The sequence below is a fragment of the Chaetodon trifascialis genome, chromosome 13 (genome assembly GCF_039877785.1).
Source record: "Chaetodon trifascialis isolate fChaTrf1 chromosome 13, fChaTrf1.hap1, whole genome shotgun sequence".
Taxonomy (NCBI): Eukaryota; Metazoa; Chordata; class Actinopteri; order Chaetodontiformes; family Chaetodontidae; genus Chaetodon; species Chaetodon trifascialis.
This window is the reverse complement of record NC_092068.1, coordinates 20,149,059-20,168,563: the sequence shown is the minus strand read 5'-3', so window position 1 is coordinate 20,168,563 and position 19,505 is coordinate 20,149,059. Positions and strand designations below refer to the sequence as shown.

The 19,505-nt window shown below is 44.0% G+C and overlaps 2 protein-coding genes across 8 annotated transcripts in view; one reads left to right on the top strand and one right to left on the bottom strand.

The window, feature by feature from the left end:
* Positions 1-2,978, top strand: part of LOC139341605 (equilibrative nucleoside transporter 1-like) — a 30,929-nt gene extending 27,951 nt beyond the window's left edge. For all 3 annotated transcript variants that reach the window (XM_070978180.1, XM_070978179.1, XM_070978181.1), the window contains exons 12-13: positions 290-489; positions 1,276-2,978. In XM_070978180.1, the coding sequence (XP_070834281.1) occupies positions 290-489; positions 1,276-1,387 (312 nt within the window). In that variant the 3' untranslated portion in view covers positions 1,388-2,978. The remainder of the gene's footprint in view (positions 1-289; positions 490-1,275) is intronic.
* An 889-nt stretch (positions 2,979-3,867) lies between these two features.
* On the bottom strand, positions 3,868-19,329 carry atl2 (atlastin GTPase 2). 5 transcript variants are annotated; one of them, XR_011602995.1, is made up of 15 exons: positions 19,154-19,236; positions 13,435-13,601; positions 12,851-13,063; positions 10,954-11,085; positions 10,664-10,768; positions 9,847-9,897; positions 9,710-9,766; positions 9,380-9,472; positions 9,058-9,196; positions 8,827-8,954; positions 8,443-8,499; positions 8,273-8,344; positions 7,642-8,077; positions 6,440-6,864; positions 3,868-6,253 (listed from the first exon to the last, which is right to left on the bottom strand). XR_011602995.1 is itself a non-coding variant. In XM_070977646.1 (15 exons), exons 1-15 carry the CDS (start codon positions 19,224-19,226, stop codon positions 6,745-6,747), a joined length of 1,854 nt encoding a protein of 617 aa, XP_070833747.1. In that variant the 5' UTR covers positions 19,227-19,236; the 3' UTR covers positions 6,594-6,744. The 5 variants fall into 5 exon arrangements, 4 of the variants coding, with proteins under 4 accessions (XP_070833748.1, XP_070833749.1, XP_070833747.1 ...); XM_070977646.1 differs by lacking the exon at positions 3,868-6,253 and adding an exon at positions 7,132-7,146 and having other exon boundaries at positions 6,594-6,864; positions 7,646-8,077; XM_070977647.1 differs by lacking the exon at positions 6,440-6,864 and having other exon boundaries at positions 7,646-8,077; positions 19,154-19,329.
* Positions 19,330-19,505: the final 176 nt, after the last annotated feature.

Below are 19,505 nucleotides of genomic sequence, written 5' to 3'. Positions count from 1 at the left end.
TCTGAACAGTTGTTGATTATTTGTCTGACCGTCCTCTAATTTATTTATTGACTAATTGTTTTAGCTCTAATTGCATCACACTGGACGGGCCAAAAACACATGAATATTCATACATACTGTATATGCAGGCTCCAAAGCAGCCAGACTAACCTGTACGCGCACACATACACTGTACATCTGGGTATTTACAGGGTCTGGGGGCAACAAAAATGACATCACAGTGTTCTTGTCAATCGAAGTCATGAGTTCTTGTCCGTCCTGTGGTTCATGCTGTCGTGTTTCCCTCCAGCCCAACAGAGACAGCATGTGGCTTCCTGTCCTGGTGGTTCTGCGGGTCGTCTTCATCCCCCTCTTCATGCTGTGTAACGTCCAGCCTCGTCACTACCTCCCCGTGCTGTTCTCCCATGACGCCTGGTACATCATCTTCATGATCTTCTTCTCCTTCTCCAACGGATACCTGGCCAGTCTGTGCATGTGCTTTGGACCCAAGTAAGAACTCCACACATATATGCTGTAAAATGTGTACACTGAGACTGAATCCATGAACACCTGAATCTCTGACTGTACTCTTAGCCGTTGAGTTGCATTGTGGGAAATGTAGGCGCCAGGTTTTGACAGAAAGGAAGATGTGTGGAATAAAAGAGATGGTCTCAAAAATCAGCAATTTTGATTTTTGGTATTAATTCATTTTTTTAACTGTCCCTTTATGAGTGTGACAATGGAGATTAGCCTAGCTTAGCATAAGGAAGAGGGAAAAGCTAGTGTGGCTCTCCTCAAACCTCAAAGGCACCTCTGAAACTCAAAATGAACTCGGTGTGTAGTGTTTGTTAAATCTGTCCACAAACAATTGGTCCTCTCAGAGGGAGACATGTACAGAAACCTCGCACCTGTGAGGTTGCTGGGCAACCAGCGGAGATGCTGCACATGTGAGGATGGATAATGTGTGTTTTGTTATTAAACAGTAACGGCTTGTAACTCATCGTAAAACCACAAAGTGATGTTTGTACATTTGTTTGTGTAAGAAATAAACAAGTGAGATAGAACATGTAGATGAGCCTCAGGGCTGCTGGTCAGCAGATTTTTTTAACTTTGGCCAGAGTCAGGCTAGCTGCTTTCCTCTGCTCCCAGTCTTTACGCTAAGCTAAGCTAAGCTAAGCTAAGCTAACAGGCTCTGGTCATAGCGCTGTTCTTGTCCATCAGCTTTAGGAGAAGTTGTGTTTAATGTTGAGTGATTTCATTGCTAATGACTTTTGTCCCTCTGTTGTCTCTGTACAGGAAGGTGCCACAGCACGAAGCAGAGACAGCGGGGGCCATCATGGCCTTCTTCTTGTCCCTCGGCTTGGCGCTGGGTGCTGCCGTCTCATTTGCTTTCCGGGCCATGATCTAAGATCTCCACTACACCCTTCAATAGACGTAGGTTAGACCACCCTGCCCTCCAGCACTCTCCCTGTCTTTACGCTTTATGGGAGAACCTTTCAATATCTGGACTCGCCGCGCTCCTCTACAACAACCTCCGGCTGAGTGGAGACAGCACAGCAGAGAAGAAGACTAGAAGACCTCGGTCTTCTGAAGTGTACAGTAGAGACTCGTCTCATCCAGCCATCTCAGCAGAAGCTGAAACATGTTACTGAATTTTTTTTCTTCCAAACTCAGCAGCACAGTGTGTTAACCTGTGCCTCTCCTCTTTCTTGAGGGAATTTTCCAATCGATGCCATTGATCATACTGGTTGTTTCTGTGGAAAGTCGAGTGCAACTTATCAAGCAAATCGAAACCAAAAGTGTAAAAACAAAACGGTCAGTTTCAGTGGACTCGTCAGTTTCATCACAAAGCTGCCAAATGGTGAGCCCAGGCAGCGATAATGACGACAGCCTGCACGTAGTTTCCCAGAGCCTCGTTTAGAAAACGCTCTTTTGCACTAAATTGCAAAAAAAAGAGAATAAATTGCAATAATGTGTCTACGTGATGTAAAGTTCTGCTTCTTTCACCTCTTTTGAAACGGTCACATTCTTTAGGAATCACATGAAGGTCCGACGGTGTGTAAATAAAGTCTTAACACGTTTTTCTCAGCGAGGCTCTTGGATTCTGGTGTCGGGCTCGTCCACACCGGCCGCTAAATCAGATCAGTTTCTAAACTGTGATCATCTTTTTAATGATGTTTGCATTTGAAACATGAGCATTACATCACTCTGGACTGTTGCAGCTTTCAACTCTGATCAAGCCAAATACACAAAGACAGCATGGGAAGCTTTGGAGGGAGGTCGCGACGCATCAAACGGCTGACGTGTAAACCGCTTGGGTCACTTGTGTGCGTGTGTGCGAGCTTCCTCCTAACAAATCAGTCAATTCTCAAAGAACACGAGGAAGGACTACATCCTGAAGACGAGGTTTTAATCAATCATCTGGGCCACTAACTGCTGAATATTCATTGTCTTAGAGAGTGGTGTTTGGTGTTTGTTGCTCTGTAGTTTTAGATGAAGTTGTTCCAGCGTGGGTCAGTTTTTACTGTTTCTGTGTCTTCCTGCTAAACACGCAAGAGATTTTAGCCATAATGTATTTTTGAACGCAGCAATAAGAAAAGTTTTGCAGCTTTGGGCGACATAAAACGTGCCATCGTGAGTGAGATTTGGAGACTTTCTCGAGCCTGTGACATTTCTCATCAAGCGTGTTCAGATAAGTTTTATATCAGAAGTAGTTTATAGTGTGTTTTTCAAACTTTACCAGTTAGTTTTGTGGGAGGGGAGGGAGCGGGGATAAAAGGCCCTGAGCCTGACAGTGTTACATTTTTGTTTCTCTGCATTTTTGTGGCCTTTTGAAGCTTTTTTTTAAAGTCTGCTTTAATTGTACACAGTAGTATTCATAACACCAGCTGCATACATCCTAACAGTCTGTTTAAAAGCACAACGTTGGTCTGTTCTTCCATGCAGTGTGTTGTGATCGGTGTGGGAGTCTGGTCTGGACCATTAAAATGTTACTTATATTGCAGCTTAAGTCATTTCTGTGAGAAAATAAAACTGTGTATTTTTAAGAACGTGGCTCCCCCTGTTGGTCATTTTTTGGAAATGAAACATCTCAGCGGGTGATCAGGTTGGATGTGATCTGGTGAAGAATATCGTCTGTGCTTTGAAACATATTGATCCAGGGGCTTCTTCAGGTCGCTCTGCTAACTCAGACATCTTTAATCAATTTAATTGTATAGTCTAAACGATCAGCTGATCTTTTCCTCGTGCTGCGTCTGCATGTGACTCAATAATGAAGTTAACTGCCCAGAATGCGTGAAAACGCCTCTGTTAGTTCCAGAGAAATGCTGCATTTCCTCTTCTTTGGTGGGAATTTGTCACTGACCTTTATAAACTAAGGCCACAGACACAAAGAAAGCTGCATTTCAATGTTCTCGCTCTCAGCAAAACATGCAGAGAACTTGTCTGACTCATTTTGAGGTTTCCCATCGCAATTTCTCGCCTTTTACACACAAACCTCTCATTACCAACTGCTTCAACACGCTCTTACCCAGCAGCCTTTGCACCCAGTCCACTAAACTTTACATGAATGCTTTTAACAATGATGAGTCTCACTACATTGTCAGTTCATACATTAATATTTCTAAATATATAGATTATAGCTGCTTTAAAGGGGTTGCAGTTGTTAAATTTTAGATTTTTTTTGCCCTTAGTTTCGCCTCTCAGGCTACATTCAGGCTGCCCTTTCCTTATTGGTGTAGGTTGCAACTGTGAGCAACCTGAAGGAAATACCTGCAGACATTACTCAGGGATGAACTGAGTGCTGATACTGGAATGGCTGTGAGTTCAGTGGATGAAACGTGTTTCGTGTTGTGAAGAACTGGTTTAAAGACAGGAGCCATAAGGATTGAATTGATGATTTATTCTTAAGGTAAACATTTTATTCAAAAATAAATTACCAGAGATATCTTTAAAAGGCAGACAGACATTGTCTCCAACCCACTCGACACAATCAAGAAATTCTCCTAGTATTTGTACGACATGTTTCTATGACCATCCGTCCTCATGAGGAGAAAACTAGTGTAAACCCTACAGCAGCAACTTATCATTCTTAAACAAACCACAGACTGTTAAGTTGATCAAGGAAAAAAAAAACAAACAGCCATTGTCAACTGATTCACTATAAAACGTATACAAAGTTTATTTAAATATTTAATTCAACATACATGCCCGATTTGTAATGTGTGAACACAGAAAAGAGAGACTGTACAGTACGAGACTGGCGCTTGAGGTGAGAGATAATGTGGATGGAATCGATGCAAAAGAGCTGAGACAGATGTGACGCAGCTGTTGAGCAAAATCAAACGGGGCAGGTTCAGTCTAACATCAAGTCAAGGTCCTATAGTGGAGGAATCACATCTGAATTATAAAAGCCACCCACCGCTCGACTGACTGAATAATTTGGCTTAAGAGAGGAAGAAGAATCCAGTGATTAGACTTATCCGCCTCGAGTTCAACGTCTTGGGAGATGTGTCACTTACTTGTCACAGTTAAATGAGAACCACTCATGACCGGTCAGCTAAATATGACACTACAGCCAACAGCCAAGTTAGCTTAGCTTAGCATAAAGCTTGGAAACAGGGAAACAGCTAGTCTGGCTCTATTGGAAAAGGTAGAAAAAAAAAAAAAGTGCACTTCTCGAGCTCCATAATCAGCATGTCTGTTTAAGATCCATATCAGGTTAATCAGTGAGCCTTAGAGGTGCTGCTGCAGGCAGATTTTTTTTTTTAAACATTCTGGACAGAGCGTAGCTGCTTCGTCCTGCTTGCAGTCTTATTCTTTAAATCTCAGAGAGCAAACAAGCATATTTTCAAAATGTCAATTTGGGTTTCAGCTAAAAATTATCAATATTTCTGATTTCCCAGAAGCAAGAATGAAACTTAGCCCGTAGCTCCTAAAGATGTGGAGGGAAGCACGGCTAGAGCGGCTTTAATGAAATGCAATGGAAGAGAAAATGGTTCATGATGACAGTCCTCCCTGGCTACCTGACCGCAGAGGCCTGGGCTCCAAAGCTCTTAGCTATCTTAATGCTACAACACAGCTCCTAACGCACGCTGACAGCCAAACACTCACAGGTCCACTACAAGACACTAACGGCCAGATAAAACTGGTCAGTTCTACATTAAAAACAGATCAAACCTCCTACCTTCCTACAGTTCTCTTAAGGATCACAATTAGAAAATATTAAAGGGAAACATGGAGACGCGCAATGAGGAACTAATCTAGAAGCAACCTGAGCCCAGGGTTCGACCGTGTTACCTGGTGAACACACCTCCAAACTTAGTGAGAATAAATGAATGAATGGAGGCAGGCAGGTGAACGACTACGCACAGTTTGCTTGATTTCCTGCACTCGTCTGATTTCAGTTCAGATTTGTAAAAGGAGACAGATCGATCGACCGAACGGCCTCTCGGTCCAGCTTGTCCATGACAGCATTTTCAATTCAGCAGAATAAATAAAATCCGCTTCCTGATTTTAATGAAATAGTTAAAAAATAAACATCCCCTCATTGTCAGTTTTCTGAGACTGTTAGTTTGCTTGTGCTTGGATACGTTAGTAAACTGAGCTCTGGACTGTCAGACAGGACCATTAAATGCACACAGAAGGGTTTTAGTTTGCATCCATTGTTGATAACAGCTGCCCACACTGGAGTCAGTTTTCCCTGAATTACAGCTCAGCCCTGAAGCAAGTGCAGTCTGCTACCAGCATGTCAGTGTGTGTGTGTGCGTGTGTTGGTGTGTGTGTGTGTGTGTCAGCCTACAGTATATGCATTACAACACAAGATGCATCTATCAGAGCATGGCACACTGGAGAAGTCCTTCATGTCCCGTTTTGGCGAGAGGCGCCGCCACCCTCTCTGCTCTCCTCTCATGAACGTGCAGTTTCTGCTCTGAGGCACTGGGGGGCGATGAAGAGCAGGGCAGCCAGCGAGCCTACAGGTCCACGACAGCAAATAAAGATGGGGCAGCGACGTGATGATGAGCATATGGGCAGGGGGGGAAGAGGGTCAGCTTTGGTGTTGAACTAGTTTCACAGTTCTAGGATTGAACACATTGAGTGAGTGGGCAGGAGGGGGATGAACATGATGGGGGGAGGAAGAGGAGGAGGAAGAGCATCAGTGAGTCTTTAACTTGGTGTGCTGCGAGCCCTGTTCTGTCAAGCTGGCTTTGATAGAGTTAACCACCGTCTGTCTGACGTTGTCTTCCATATACTGTTCACTTAATGGCTTCAAAACCTGCAGGAGAGAAGGAAAAAGAGGATTCTGTGAGAACAGATCAGACAAACTGGACAGAAAACAGGCGAAAAAGGGGACAAAGAAACTGAAAGAAAGTAGGTTAGGGAAGAAAAAGGTTAAATAATAAAGGAACAAAAACAGGACGTAGTCTCCAACATGCCGACCACGGAAAGATTCACAACAAACCTGAACAAAACCTCTTCAAATGAAAAAAACATTTAAGAAAAAAAAGAAATCAGCTATCCAAGATTATTAAAAAAACACTGGGGTGGGCTTCAAGTCCTTGAGATCCTGAGAGGGGCCTGGCCTGCCGGCGTCCAGATACATTCAGTGAAGCTCAGAGGGTGTCCACACTGAGGGACCCAGGGGTTAAAGTATGACAATCCAGCACCATCGGCCTGAAAATGAACAATAAAGAAGCCAACAAACTGCAGAAGTTTCAACGTGAGGAGTAAGTTTAACAGTCTGTAAATCCGCCAGTCGTCCAGCAGCTATTTAGTCTTCTTGTAGTTGTTGTTGAGAGGAGACAGAGCTCCGAGTCCAAGTGTCGGAAGGAGAGAGATGGGCCACGCCAGGCGGCTCCTGACAGGCTCCAAAAGTTTGGAAAGCACCTGAGAGGACAGCAGGGAGGAACGGGAGAGTTAGAACAGGAACAAGACTGACAGGCAAAAAAAGGTGAGAAAGATCCATCCAGAAGATTGGCGAGAAATAAAGGAGGAAAAGAAAGAGATGAAAGACATGGTCGACGATGAACCGCACAAACGGAACAATACAGGGAGTCTGGCAGCGGGAGGTGGAGGAGAAAGTAAAAGGAAATGAGGCGGGATGTGGACAACGGCAGGCAGAAGATCAGAGAAACGGGACGCGACACCTCTCACCTTTCTGATCGTCTTCTGCAAAGCAGCGGAGGGAAGGAAGGAGACAAAAGTAGAGGAGGGAAGGAGAAGTCAGAGGAGACATGAGGGCTGCGTTCACAGTGAATCCCAAACATTCAAAACACAAACACAAACACTGGTTTCATATTTGTACTCCTGAGTGATGGAGGGCTGGAGAGCAAATAAAAGTGGGTGCTGATGGAGTTTGAGCGTGGAGGGAGTGATGAGAGGTGAAGCTTCTTCAGCGTTTGTGATGGGCGGATGGACGTGGAGACAGAAAGAAACAAAAAGTGACAGGAGGATTCCTGTTTCTCAGGCTTTCTAAACACCTAGAAATAAAAGGGAACTTCAGGGAAATTCAGACACACAGAAAACAACAGTAATGACTTCAACAGCAGGTAAAACACACACAGGCTTATATAAAGTTATATTCCTGCAGAAGAAATGAGAGTCAGTCACTTCAAAAGGCAGTCTGACCCTTGACCCGCACTCTCCTCCTCTCACATGGACTACCCACCTGTTCCCAAAGGGTCTCGGCCACCGTATCTATCATCGTTCCCACCTCCCGAAACTCTCCGGAGTACTTCACATAGGCCCAGGCGCACAGGGACAGCAGTGCGATGCCCATGACCAGGTTAGCCAGCGCGGCTAAGGTGCTCAGGCCGATGAAGCCCGTCACTCCAGACACCACGTAGGTGACAAACATGACTGCAAAAAGTGTGGCGGGTGTGCGTGCGGCGTAGAAGATGTTTTTGCCGTCGTTGTGCTTGGAGAAGTTGGTGTAGGCCTCGTCCAGCTCTGACTCCAGCTGGCTCTGGTAGCGCTGGCAGAACTCCTCGCCGCCCATTTTCTTCACGGAGCGGAAGAATCGCACCGAGTGCTCGCGAAACTCCTCGTGGCAGCGCTCCAGGTCAGCCGGGGCGATGTATGGCTTGTCTCCACCGCAGACCTGTGAGGGAAGTGAAAGTGTGACTGACAGAAGAGAAAACAAAGATTCAAACTTTGCAGTCGCACAAACTCCATTTGGATATTTACCAGGCTCCATTTTGCAAGACCATGACGACATCCTGCTGTCCCTCACTGACACCTTCATCTTTAACCTTTTCATTTACATGATGATCATGAAAGAAAAACACGTCCTTACCAGCTCCATGTTCTTGCTGTACATGTCTTTGGCTCCTGCCACAGCAGTCAGGTTGTTGGCTTCAGCTGTCGCCTGATAAACAGGAAAACACAGTAAGATTCAAGCTAGCTTTGACGATCACAGGAGATGAGAATTAAAACCGATCCCTCAGTTTTCAGACAGCAACTAACCTGCAGCATGGACTTTGGGTGAGGCAGCTCCTCACCTTGGTAGATCTTTATGTAAGCCTGCAGGAATGTAAAATAATACAGACGATCACACCAGTGTTTCCAGTATAATGTTCATGTTCTGGCAGCCAACAGGAAATTAACAGCCTGTTTATAAGATTCACTTTGGGGTAAACTGATTTTGCAATACTGTCATTACTGTGACAAATGTTTTAGCAAATCATAAATAATGTGCTTCACTGTGGCATTGATGACCGCAGGTGGAGGGTTATGCATGTACTCATAGAACTGGAGTTACATCCAGTAACTATTGCCCACCACTAGTGTTCATTGATCTGTGACTTCTGAGTGTGAAAACCACTGGACTTTAATAAAATCCGGCAGTACCTTGAAGTACTCCAGCAGGTCTCTGCAGGTGACTTTGTTGCCTCCGATCTCCTTCTCTACCAGTCGATCTGGGGCCAGGAGGAGCGGCACCAGCTTGGCCAGCTCTCTCTTGAAATCCCCATCGATGTCTGAAACACACAAACACACCTTGATTGTCCTCTGGAGCATGAACATATCAGTCTAGCATACTTCAGCAGTCCAGCAATCACTCCTCCTTATAAGTACAAGTACCTCTCAGCCTGCCGTCAAAGTACGGGTTGGTGGCCACCTTGAGGCCAGGATGAGGCAGCAGGAAGCAGCCGATGTTGGAGAAGCAGGAGTGGATGTGCTTCCTCACATTCTGCAACTCTTCATGTTGGTTCTGTTTCACCTGCATCAGCAGAAAACAATTCACCCACAGTGAAAGTGTGTTTTGGCTGATGTGCTACACGTCTGCGCCTTTCAAAAAGTGGCGTGGTGTGTTTGACAGGAACAGCGAGTGTGTGACCTGCTGTGCAAACATTTAACAATGTGAAGAAATATCAGCGTAGGAAAAAAAAAAAGAGATTCTCACCTGTAGTCTTTTCTCCAGGAAGTTGTTGCCTCCTTCCAGCCCGTAGTCGTGTTCGTAAGGATAACTCCAGTCTCTAATCAGGAACATGAGGGACTGGAACACAGCACCAACATCACAGACACAATGAGACACATTAAACTTACAATACTAACGGTTATGGGGCTACATCATTCTATAAAAATACACAACATGCTGTGCGCCACATTTTTACTTGAATAGGCAGATTTTATGGACAAGGTGCACATTAATTGGTATTTGACATTCATTAACCAGAACTACATAAATGTTCTACTCTGCAAACATGCACACACAGTGATCAGCAGCCAGTACCTGGAAAGGTTTCAGGTAGATCTCTTCCATTGCCAGCCGGCCATATTCTGTGAAGAGCTGCATATGAGAGAAACACAGACTTGGGATCAGAAAACAGAAGCTCCTGTAACAGATTCTGGTGCTGAAATCACACCAACCTGCAGATGCTGCAGGTCGTCCTCCTGTATGTTCTGGGAGAGATTGTACACCTAAAAACAAGGAAATAAACACAAAGTGAGAGATCAATGTTTCACCTCATTCACACCTGGCATTAAAATAGGATCCGTAACAGACTCCCTTAAAAAGAGTGTTGTGTGCTGTTGAGTTTGGGAGAACTTCCTAAACTTTGTGAAACACTGTTTATGACATTTGTCCCTTCATAAATTCAAAAAATCTAATACACGGATTCCTTTCTTTTTATAAAAATATCATCTCAGTTTGTCCCTGTGCGTTGCAGCACCAGCGTGTAGGCGACTCCATGACTTGATAAATTAGATGCCTTGTTGACAGTTGATGCAGTGCACACCGTCGCACACAATTATTTCTTACTATTTATCACTAGTTTCCCAGCAGCACGGCTTTCATTTCGCACAGTTCTGTTGAATAATGCATCTTTTGGCTCTTTCAGGGCACAGAATAGATGTGTAATCAGTAATTACAGCCCTGACTCTTTCAGCCTTCTCGCTTGCTCACTCTCTCTGAAATACAATCCATATTTTATGTTTGCTGTAAACAAATATCTGTATCAGAGCCTACGGATGTCAGCGTGTTGTACGGACTGTGTTTACACCTATATAAGATCCAAACACAGATGTGAGCCTGACTACCTCCAGATGCGATCACGACACACTTACACCCTGTGTTAACAACGTATCTGGACACAGATCGCATTTTAATACCAGGTGTAAATGCGGTGTTTAACAGAAAAAAGCAAAAGCTTCTTTTTGATCAAATAAGACGTGTTTTAAGTCTCACCTGCACAGAGCTGGTCATCGTGCTGAGGGCAAACACAGTGGCACAGTCCTTTATGGTGGACTGGCTGTCAAATGCTCCCTGAGTGTCAACGAGGAGCACAGCAACCTGTGGGGACGAGACACGATAAATGTAGTATGCTGCCAACTTCAGCTTGTAGACAAAGGACTGTGATGGCTGCTTGAGAATACTAATCTGATATTTAACAGCTTGTCCCAAAAATACATTTCAACCCTGTGTGACATGTGAAGCTCTCAGGGATTTACGGTATTGTCTGCTTGATAACTGTCTACCTTGCTGCCATCAGGCTTGTCGACCACAAAGACGTCGCTCCAGATCTGAATTCCTGTGGTCTCCCTCTCGCAGCCTCCTCTCCAGGTGAACCCTGTCAGGGGCTCATCATCACCTCCCATCCACGACTCATCCTGCGGTGGAGGGAAAGAGGGAGGAGACGGGGAGGGGGTAAGATGAGAGGAAAGAGAAACAGGAGAAGAGGCGGTTGAAAAAGAGGGGGAGTGGATTAAGAGGACAGATGAGGAGTAAAGTGCGAGGGGTGGACAAGACAGATGGTGGAGAGGAGGTGGAGAGATAAAGGTACGAGAGGGAGGAGTGAAAACAGAGTGTAGGTCAATGAACTGAGGTCCACCAGCATTTGGCTCAAATTAGCACCTGGAGGGAAAATTCATTTTCCAAGAGCTGTCTTTAAATAATGTATCGTATTGTAGTGTTAAATGTAATTTAACTACCTGGACCAGAGAAAAGAGCCTTACACAGCTAACCAGGACAATGCTGGCTGAGAAAGTACCTGCTAACCGGATGATTATTAGACCTCACTAAAGGTCTGTACTCGAGAAAACTAGAGCTTTTTTCTTTGCCAGTATCATCTCACATGTTTTACAGCGTATAGTCTGCACAGTCACAGGTGTGAACAGAACACCCTGGAAGACCCTGGATGAAATGTGGCTCGTGTGAGTAGTGCCAAGACTTCAATGTGAGACTGAAAACACATCAGTTCTGCTGATCAATGCAAGGCCATCCTCACAAAAACTGTTTAGTTATGATTTTGAACAAAAAGGTCAGAATAAAAGCAACTCATTGTGAACTGGTTTGTTTGTCTGCTTGACAAATGATGAACCACAGACAGGAAGTGTGTAAACAGGCCTCAAGAGCAAATACCTGATTTGCAAGGCAAACTCTGATTCCGGCTACTACAACATGAAATCTGTGGTGAACGCCTGACGAGGATCGTATGACAATATTAATACCATGTGTAACATTAACTGCTGGATATAAGAAGCCCAGCCTGAACAAATGGCATCATGAAACATGTGAACACGTGCAGCTCACTCCAGACTTGCATGAAAACCCATGTTCATGCTGCTCAACAGCTGCGAGAAAGGGTCCTAACATTCCTCCGTCTTTCCTGTTGTGTGTGTTAAAGTGTGTGTGTTAGAGAGAGTATGTGCAAGTGAGTGAAAGGTGATCCTGGCTGTGTGTCCAGCTGCTGCCACAAGGACTGAAGGACTACTTGTTGATACCTGTGTCTGAGCAAGTCACAACTGTTGGGTGGACACGCTCAAGAATATATGTGTGTGTGAATATGTAATGTAGAGCAGTTACACCACCCTGTTTAATTGATACACCTTGCTACACCTCCTACTCACCTGGTTGAGCAAGTATCTCAGTATGAGGCTGAACCGGAGGCGTTTGTCTTTGCTCGTCACATTCTGGTACACATGCCAGTTCTGGCTGTAATCTCATCTGCCGTACCAGCTCATCTAGCCCACCTGTTTTCTCAATCTCTACGGACTGTGAATGTTACACAATATTAACGGCCCAGAGGAGAGATGAGCTGTTATTTATGTGTATTTAGCACAAGTAAACACACCTTGAGCAGGGGCCTTTCAGAATTACCACAAATAAGTGAGAAATTTAATTGCCTGATCTTGCTGTCACTGTGCACCAGTGCAGGAGCTTCATTTAAGTACATGAGGTGAGGTGGACTTATCAGGGTTGGGAAGTAATGGTTTAAATATGTGTTGTTATATCAGCACTGATATCAAAGTTAAACCAAATGTGTCGCAACAATTTGGCCAATGGTTGACTCATTTAAAAACAACTGCATGACAGTGCATTTTCCAGTTATGAAGTATTTATATGTAAATATTGTAAGCTTAGCTGTTTATATACCTGACTGTGCATGTAGCGCAGCATGAAGTCCAGCAGAAAGGACTTGCCCTTGCGAAAAGCCCCGGCCACGGACACGACCACCACGTTCAGGTCCTTCACGTGATCCTGCAGCAGGATCTTCTCCAGCGCCGCGGCGTCCAGCTCAAAGCTGTGCTCATCCTCGTTGGCCAGGACGATCTGGATGGGTCTGGCCTTTTCTTCCTCTACCGCAGCCTGGAGACATGAGTTTGCAATCAATCACGGCTTTCTCTGGCATGCAGAGAGGCTTAAGTGATCACACTGGTGATGAGGCAGATTTCACGGAGGACAGAGGGGACTGAAAATCACAAGTCTGAGATCAGCCGACAAAGCGGGAACAAAGAGGAAATAAGATGACATGAACACATTTAGACGTAAAGAAAAGATGCAGAATATTGGTATTTTTCTTAAGTATATAAAGAAAAGTCTTCTTAAAAAAGCACAGAGTGGTGAAAGAAGAAAGAGAAACCGGGACTCAAGTTATAGCTGCATCAAACACTAGTTAAATATGGTACACGTGCTTGTCAATAGACAGGAATGTGGCAGGAAATGCAGTAAAACATCACCTCTTCTTCCAGATTCTGTGCATCTGTTGAGGGGGTGCGGCTGGCACTTTTGCGGGAGTTTGAGGCGGTGGTCCTGGGAAGCAACTCATCCTCCAGGTCTTCTGGCCTGGCTAAAGGAGGCCTCTGCTTATGTCGAAAAATGGGGACATCTTCCATCCCACTTAAGCCTTTAGATAACAGGACAAGGTAAATGTACACTGGTTAGATAACAGCGTGTTAGTGCAGTCCAGACAATGGATGTAAAATGAGAAGGAGAAAATGTGGATGCAGGGTTATGTAGTAAGAGGTTTCACCGTGTGAAGTTTGTTTACGTGTGAGAGACGATTGTTCTGAGACAAAAGTGGAATGTCCTCTATGTGGTCAAATTATAGATGGGATCTTTCCAGCATTTTGTGCTGGGCTAAATACTGTCATCCACTCTGGTCTACACATCTAGGTCAAGCTCGAAAATAGCCCTGCGCTGAAAATCACAAAGGGGCAGCAAAAAGGACACAAGACAGGAGAAGGACAGCGTTTTCACATTTTTCTTCTCAGTCCTTCTGATGTTCCTGTGAAAGTCTTTCCTTGTAAAATCTAAAGCACGTTTCCTCTAAAACTGTGAGATTCTTCCTTCCTGTCACAACTGCAGTATAAGCACGTGAGCTGAACCACAAACTGGACTGCATGCAGATGAGTAGCTTCTCTTGATAACAGATTTGTTAGGGCTACAAGTAATGATTATTTCCACTATTGACTCATCTGCTGATTAATGATCAATTCATCGTTTGGTCTGTATAATGTCAGAAATTGGTGAAACTAACCATCACAGAAAGTGACATATTCAACAGTCTAACACCCAAAGATACGTGGTTTATTATTATATGAGACCCAGGAAACCAGAAATATATATATATGACAAGCTGGAGCTGGATTTTTGGCATTTGTCTGTCAATTGACTAATCAATGAATCAACTTATCATTGCAGTTCTAATTATTTTAAGTGACTAAATTGATTTTCTATTATTTAAAATGTAAAGAATGGTAAACCTAATCTTGTAAAATGACATTTTAAGTGTTTTTATTTTGCAATCACCTGACCTCCATGAAGCCTTATTCACACACATAGTCACTCATTTCAATTCAATTCAATTTCAATTTTATTTGTATAGCGCCAAATCACAACAGAAGTTGTCTCAGGACACTTTCCATATAGAGCTGGTACAGACCAAGCTCTTTTATCTACAAAGAAACCAACAATTCCCCCATGAGCAAGCACTTGGCGACAGTGGCGAGGAAAAACTTCCTTTTAACAGGCAGAAACCTGTTAAGCTGCTAGAAAAAAAACTCTGCTTTGCCTTCGGCTTCATGACGGTTTACACTCATTACCAGCTTTCCTCTACAGATATAGAACTCAGTGGAGCTGGTTTAGGATGACACTCCCTGAAGTGCGTACTGAAAGTGGTAGTCCACTGAGCAGGTAGGACAACTAGGAACAAGCATTGCTCATTCAAATATCATACCAGTGATTAGCCACTCAATTGTCCTGAGCTGGCTCTCACCACATACAAATTTAGGCTCGGGCAAAACAACAGGACTCCTCAGATCGCTCCTGTTATTGCTTCATGGACACACCTTGGATACACCATCTATTTTGAACAATAAGACAACTAGCGCAGCATATAACCAACTTTGCAATGATGTCACCTACCTCAAACAAGTAAAAACAGACTCTGATGGCGCATCTAGACGGCTTTACAGCGAACACCAACCGTCACAAACAGCGTTTCAGACATTACTCATAAGGTTGCGTGTCAGTGCAGATCAATGATTTATGCTTCACCTATTAGCCACACAGATGCTGACTAGTGTCTAGTGATAACTTTCATGTGCAATTAACCTGCTGATTATTATTATCATGAGTTAGATTATTTGTTTTTATGTTTTTAATGCAGCTTCAAAACTACTGATTCAGATGTTCCAAACCTGTGTGTTAAAGTGAGAGAGCACTAACTGTGATGAGACAAGAAAAACTCTAAGAAATTTGTATTTCTTTGAGAGGTTTTGTGCCTGATTGCTGGATGCTGATATGCCACCTGTGTTTGACTCTGGAAGAGAGCACCTTATGCTGTACAAACAAGCTTATTACAAACTTGCTCTCCATGCATCTAACTATCTATGTTTTTTTTTTTTTTTAAAGGAGGTAGCAGTGGAGGCTTGTGTGATTTCCTGGCCCTGCAATGGCAGCATCTGGACTCTGTCAAAACTCAAGACCATTTCAAAGAGGTGGGAAGCCAGTTTTGAAAATATTAAAAAGGTCCATTGTGTAGGACTTAGTGGCAACTAACTGAATACCCCTAGCCTCAATCCTCCTTTTCCAAGCATGAAGGCAAACCCTCTGTGGCTGTGAAACTTGTGAAAACACAAAAGGTGCGCTCTATGGCCAGTCTCTGGTTTGTCCATTCGGGGCTACGTTAGAAACATGGTGGTGTAACATGGCAGACTCCACGGGAGAGAACTCGCTGTCTTTGAGAGATAAAGAGCTCATCCTAAACACAGTGATTCTTATTTTCAGGTGACTATACACTAATGAAAACTATGAATATCATATTCCATTTCTGCCAAATCTGACACACTGGTCCTTTAAGTGATCTTCTCCTTTCTCAAGGGGCCAACTGTAAATGGGGCACTCAAAGATCCAGCTTGAGGTGCTGCGAATTCCCACAGGGGCAGCAGTAATGCTGTGCTGGTGTTTGAGTATCTGCTGTAAGCACGAGGCAGTTACAGTAATCTGCTCTGCACACAAATTAGCCCTGCACATTTTCCTGTCTGTGGCAATGCAGGTTCCCTTCAAGTCCAGAGCAGCACTCAGCAGGATGAAGTGGCACAGACTGCAGTCACAGAGGGGACCCACACAAAGACACTATTCTGCTGGGACTGCATGGAGTCTGTACTGCAGCAGAACGTGTTTGAGAGACAAAACACAATAAGCATGCCAGAAAGCATAACAGCCTGTGAAACACCGTTACCTCTGCTGATGTGTGCATTCACTGCTACACTCACACTTCATGAAAAGTGGCTAACGCACTCGTCAGCTGGCAGAAAATGAGGGCACAACTAAATTTAGCTACATTACTTCTTATCTTATGGAGGCACTGAGCAGATGTTAACTGGCCTACATGTTTCTCTGCACTCACACACAAAGTTACCAAGGGATGTGTTTGTACAGTACATCACACACAGAAAGCATGAAGCATTGCACATAAACACACAAGTATGTTCAGTCTTGCATCCCTCCAGATCTGATGAGGGTCTATCTTTAACTATGCATGGCAGGAATAGAGCGTGTCTACGCAAGCTAGCCTACATCTCGACACTGTGTCCCAAATCAGCTCTCCCTTCCCTGGACTCCTGCGCTATATCTGCGGCAGACTTTGCTATGGCTTTGGTCCATCTAACTTAACCAGCTGTCTAAATATGGGAGCTTTCAAACTTTAAAAGAGACAATTTCCCTGGCTTTTTCAAGACATTTACTGTAGGAATGTCGCTTTGCGAGCGAAAATTGAGTCACACATGAAAATTACACTACTGTAAATTAGTCAGAGACAAATGTTCTGCAAGCAAGATTATGCAAAATATTTCCTGGTGTCTTGCTGGTTACAACATTTCACATTTTCATTTGTTAAGGGAGAACGCAGGTACTTTAAGTGTTTGGAAAGCAGGGAAATCTCCTCTCTACTGTTGCAACATTCCAGTGCTTCTCAAGGTTTCAACACCCCCCTTTAGCCTTGTCTGATCCAGGCTGCGCATTTTAAATAATCTGGGAAAAAATAGTTCACAGGACCAGGAAACATGAGTTTAAGAAACAGAACGGGGAATCCACTATAGCCCATTAAGATGCGGTTACACTGACTTCTCTGCACACCGTTGCCAAAAGACAACCTGACACGGCCTCCCTGGACAAGAGTCAAGGAGGGCAAATGTTCAGTTGCAGCAAGCAGACCAACAGGGAGTCGGTGAGGACAAAGTACATATTAACAGCAGCCACAGTTAGCGAATGTTGTTGCCACAGACTCAGCTGGCCTGTATGAAAGAAGACACAAGGGTTATTTTGATAAGGGGCACCTGACCATATTTCACTGATGAGTGAAATTTGTATTAGCCATTTATTTTCTGCAAAGGATAAAGACTGTTTTTCTCTCTTTTAGGATGGTAAAACAACATGTCTGCATTGAAAAAACAGTTAGGGCTCTAACCAACAATATTATTAATTCATTTGTGATTATTTTTTCACTAAAGCAATTAATTGCTTGGTACATAATACCCCCAAAAAAACCTGTTTCATCCCACCAACAGTGCAAAATCCAAAGGAGTGTGAAAAAAACAGCAAATATTCACATCTTAGAGGCTTGAACCAGGAAATATTTGCCTTTTTTTCTTGATTACACAACTGCAATGAGTAACCAATTCTAAAAGTTATTGTTGATGCAATAATAACTGATACTGATACTGATGCCAATAAACTAATCAACTGATTGCTCAATAAACAAAGTGCTGTCAATAGCCTTCACCAGTCGGATGTGGATTGTTGCTAATTTACCAATAAATACACTGTATATTTAGTGTTTTCAGGATGAAAAACACTGTGGCTGATGCCTAATGTGACAAAACACATTTACTTTGAAAAGCTTGGGATATACAGACAGTAATAATATCCACATTTGTAACTGTATTAAACTGAAGTACAGTGAGGAACCTGCATATACTTCAATGCATCAAAACCAGCATCAGCTCTTTTCAGCACCAGTAAATGTGCTCAAGGCTGTGGTTTAGCTGTTATTTCTTTACATTTTATTATTATTATTTTAATTTAAAGATAGTTCACAGTTTTTCCTAGTCAATCTTAGTAGTCCGGTGCTCATTTGAACAGTGAAATAAGTTTTACTTGTCTAATTCTACTTCCTACTCACGCTGATGCCTTTCAAAGTAAGTGATGGGGACAAATCCAGAAAAACGGTAACTACATGGTTTAACAGTTACTTGTGTTTTCCTGGCTGTAAAGTGCTCAAGTGCCAGTTGTACTCAGGGGACAAAATTAGCGTGGTAATTAAGTGGATAACTGCTGGTAAACTGAACAGACTAATAATAGAGTATTCAAAAATATCCGAGTCATTAGTGGGATGAGGAGATTATCGTATACGTGTGGTTGGGCTGAAAACCCGTTACAGGAAACCGGTGACTGTTTCAAAGTTCAGACACGGAGACTGTGCGGCCAGCTCCCGGCAGCTTTACAGACAGGACACCACGGACAACTCGCCGGTCCTCCGCGGGTCAGGTGAAAGTGACGGCCCGGACAAATGAGCCGACAGGTGTCGCGGTTTTGTATCCGGGTCAGAATCAGTTTCAAACATCAGCTTTTAAGTTACAGACAGAAAACACGTTTGAACAGAGCGAAAACACAGACTGATAAAATGAACCTGCCTCCGCTTAATTTTCACACAGCTTGGCCTGTGCTGCCGCTGTGCTTCTGTTCGCGAACCGGGGGAGACGTAACATGTTAGGGGTGCCACATTTGGCAGGACACCGCGGGTCCCCCCGCTGAAAACAGGAGCTAACGGAAAACGAGAGTTTGCCCCTCACAAAGACAAAGACGACAGACCCGAAACACTTCAACACCTCCCTCCTCGGCTTTAAACTCGGTTCGCTGCTTTAAATCTGCTAGACCAAATCGACAGCGGTTTACCTTCGTCGGCAGCTCGGCTTTTGCAGTTGGGCTCGAAGTGATTTCTGCTCCTCAGCCCGCTCACCTCCGCCATCTTGGACTGCTGAAACCTGACGTGGCTGACGTCAGAGGTGCTTCTTTCTCCTCGCGCTGTGAAGTTCATGATGGCCCGCAGCTGGCGCGAGCACAGCGCGCCGCAAACTGTCTGCTTTTCACAAGTTTGTGTTTAACTACACTGCCGCTGCATGGTTGACAAGTGTGTTTCTTTGACTCTTTGAGACTGTAACCTGAACTCAGGGGCGTAGCAAGGAATTCTGGACCCCTGCAAGACTATTGCGCTGGATGGGGAGGCGATGCCCTTGTTTTTGGACAT

Coding starts and splice junctions, on each gene's coding strand:
- atl2 (XM_070977645.1), bottom strand. CDS start 19,226: ATGGCGGAGGTGAGCGGGCTGAGGAGCAGAAATCACTTCGAGCCCAAC. Junction 11,086..12,850: donor TGCGCTACATGCACAGTCAG/GTATATAAACAG, acceptor CCTCCACCGCAG/GATGAGTCGTGGATGGGAGG. Junction 9,197..9,379: donor TCCTGGAGAAAAGACTACAG/GTGAGAATCTCT, acceptor CTGCTGATGCAG/GTGAAACAGAACCAACATGA.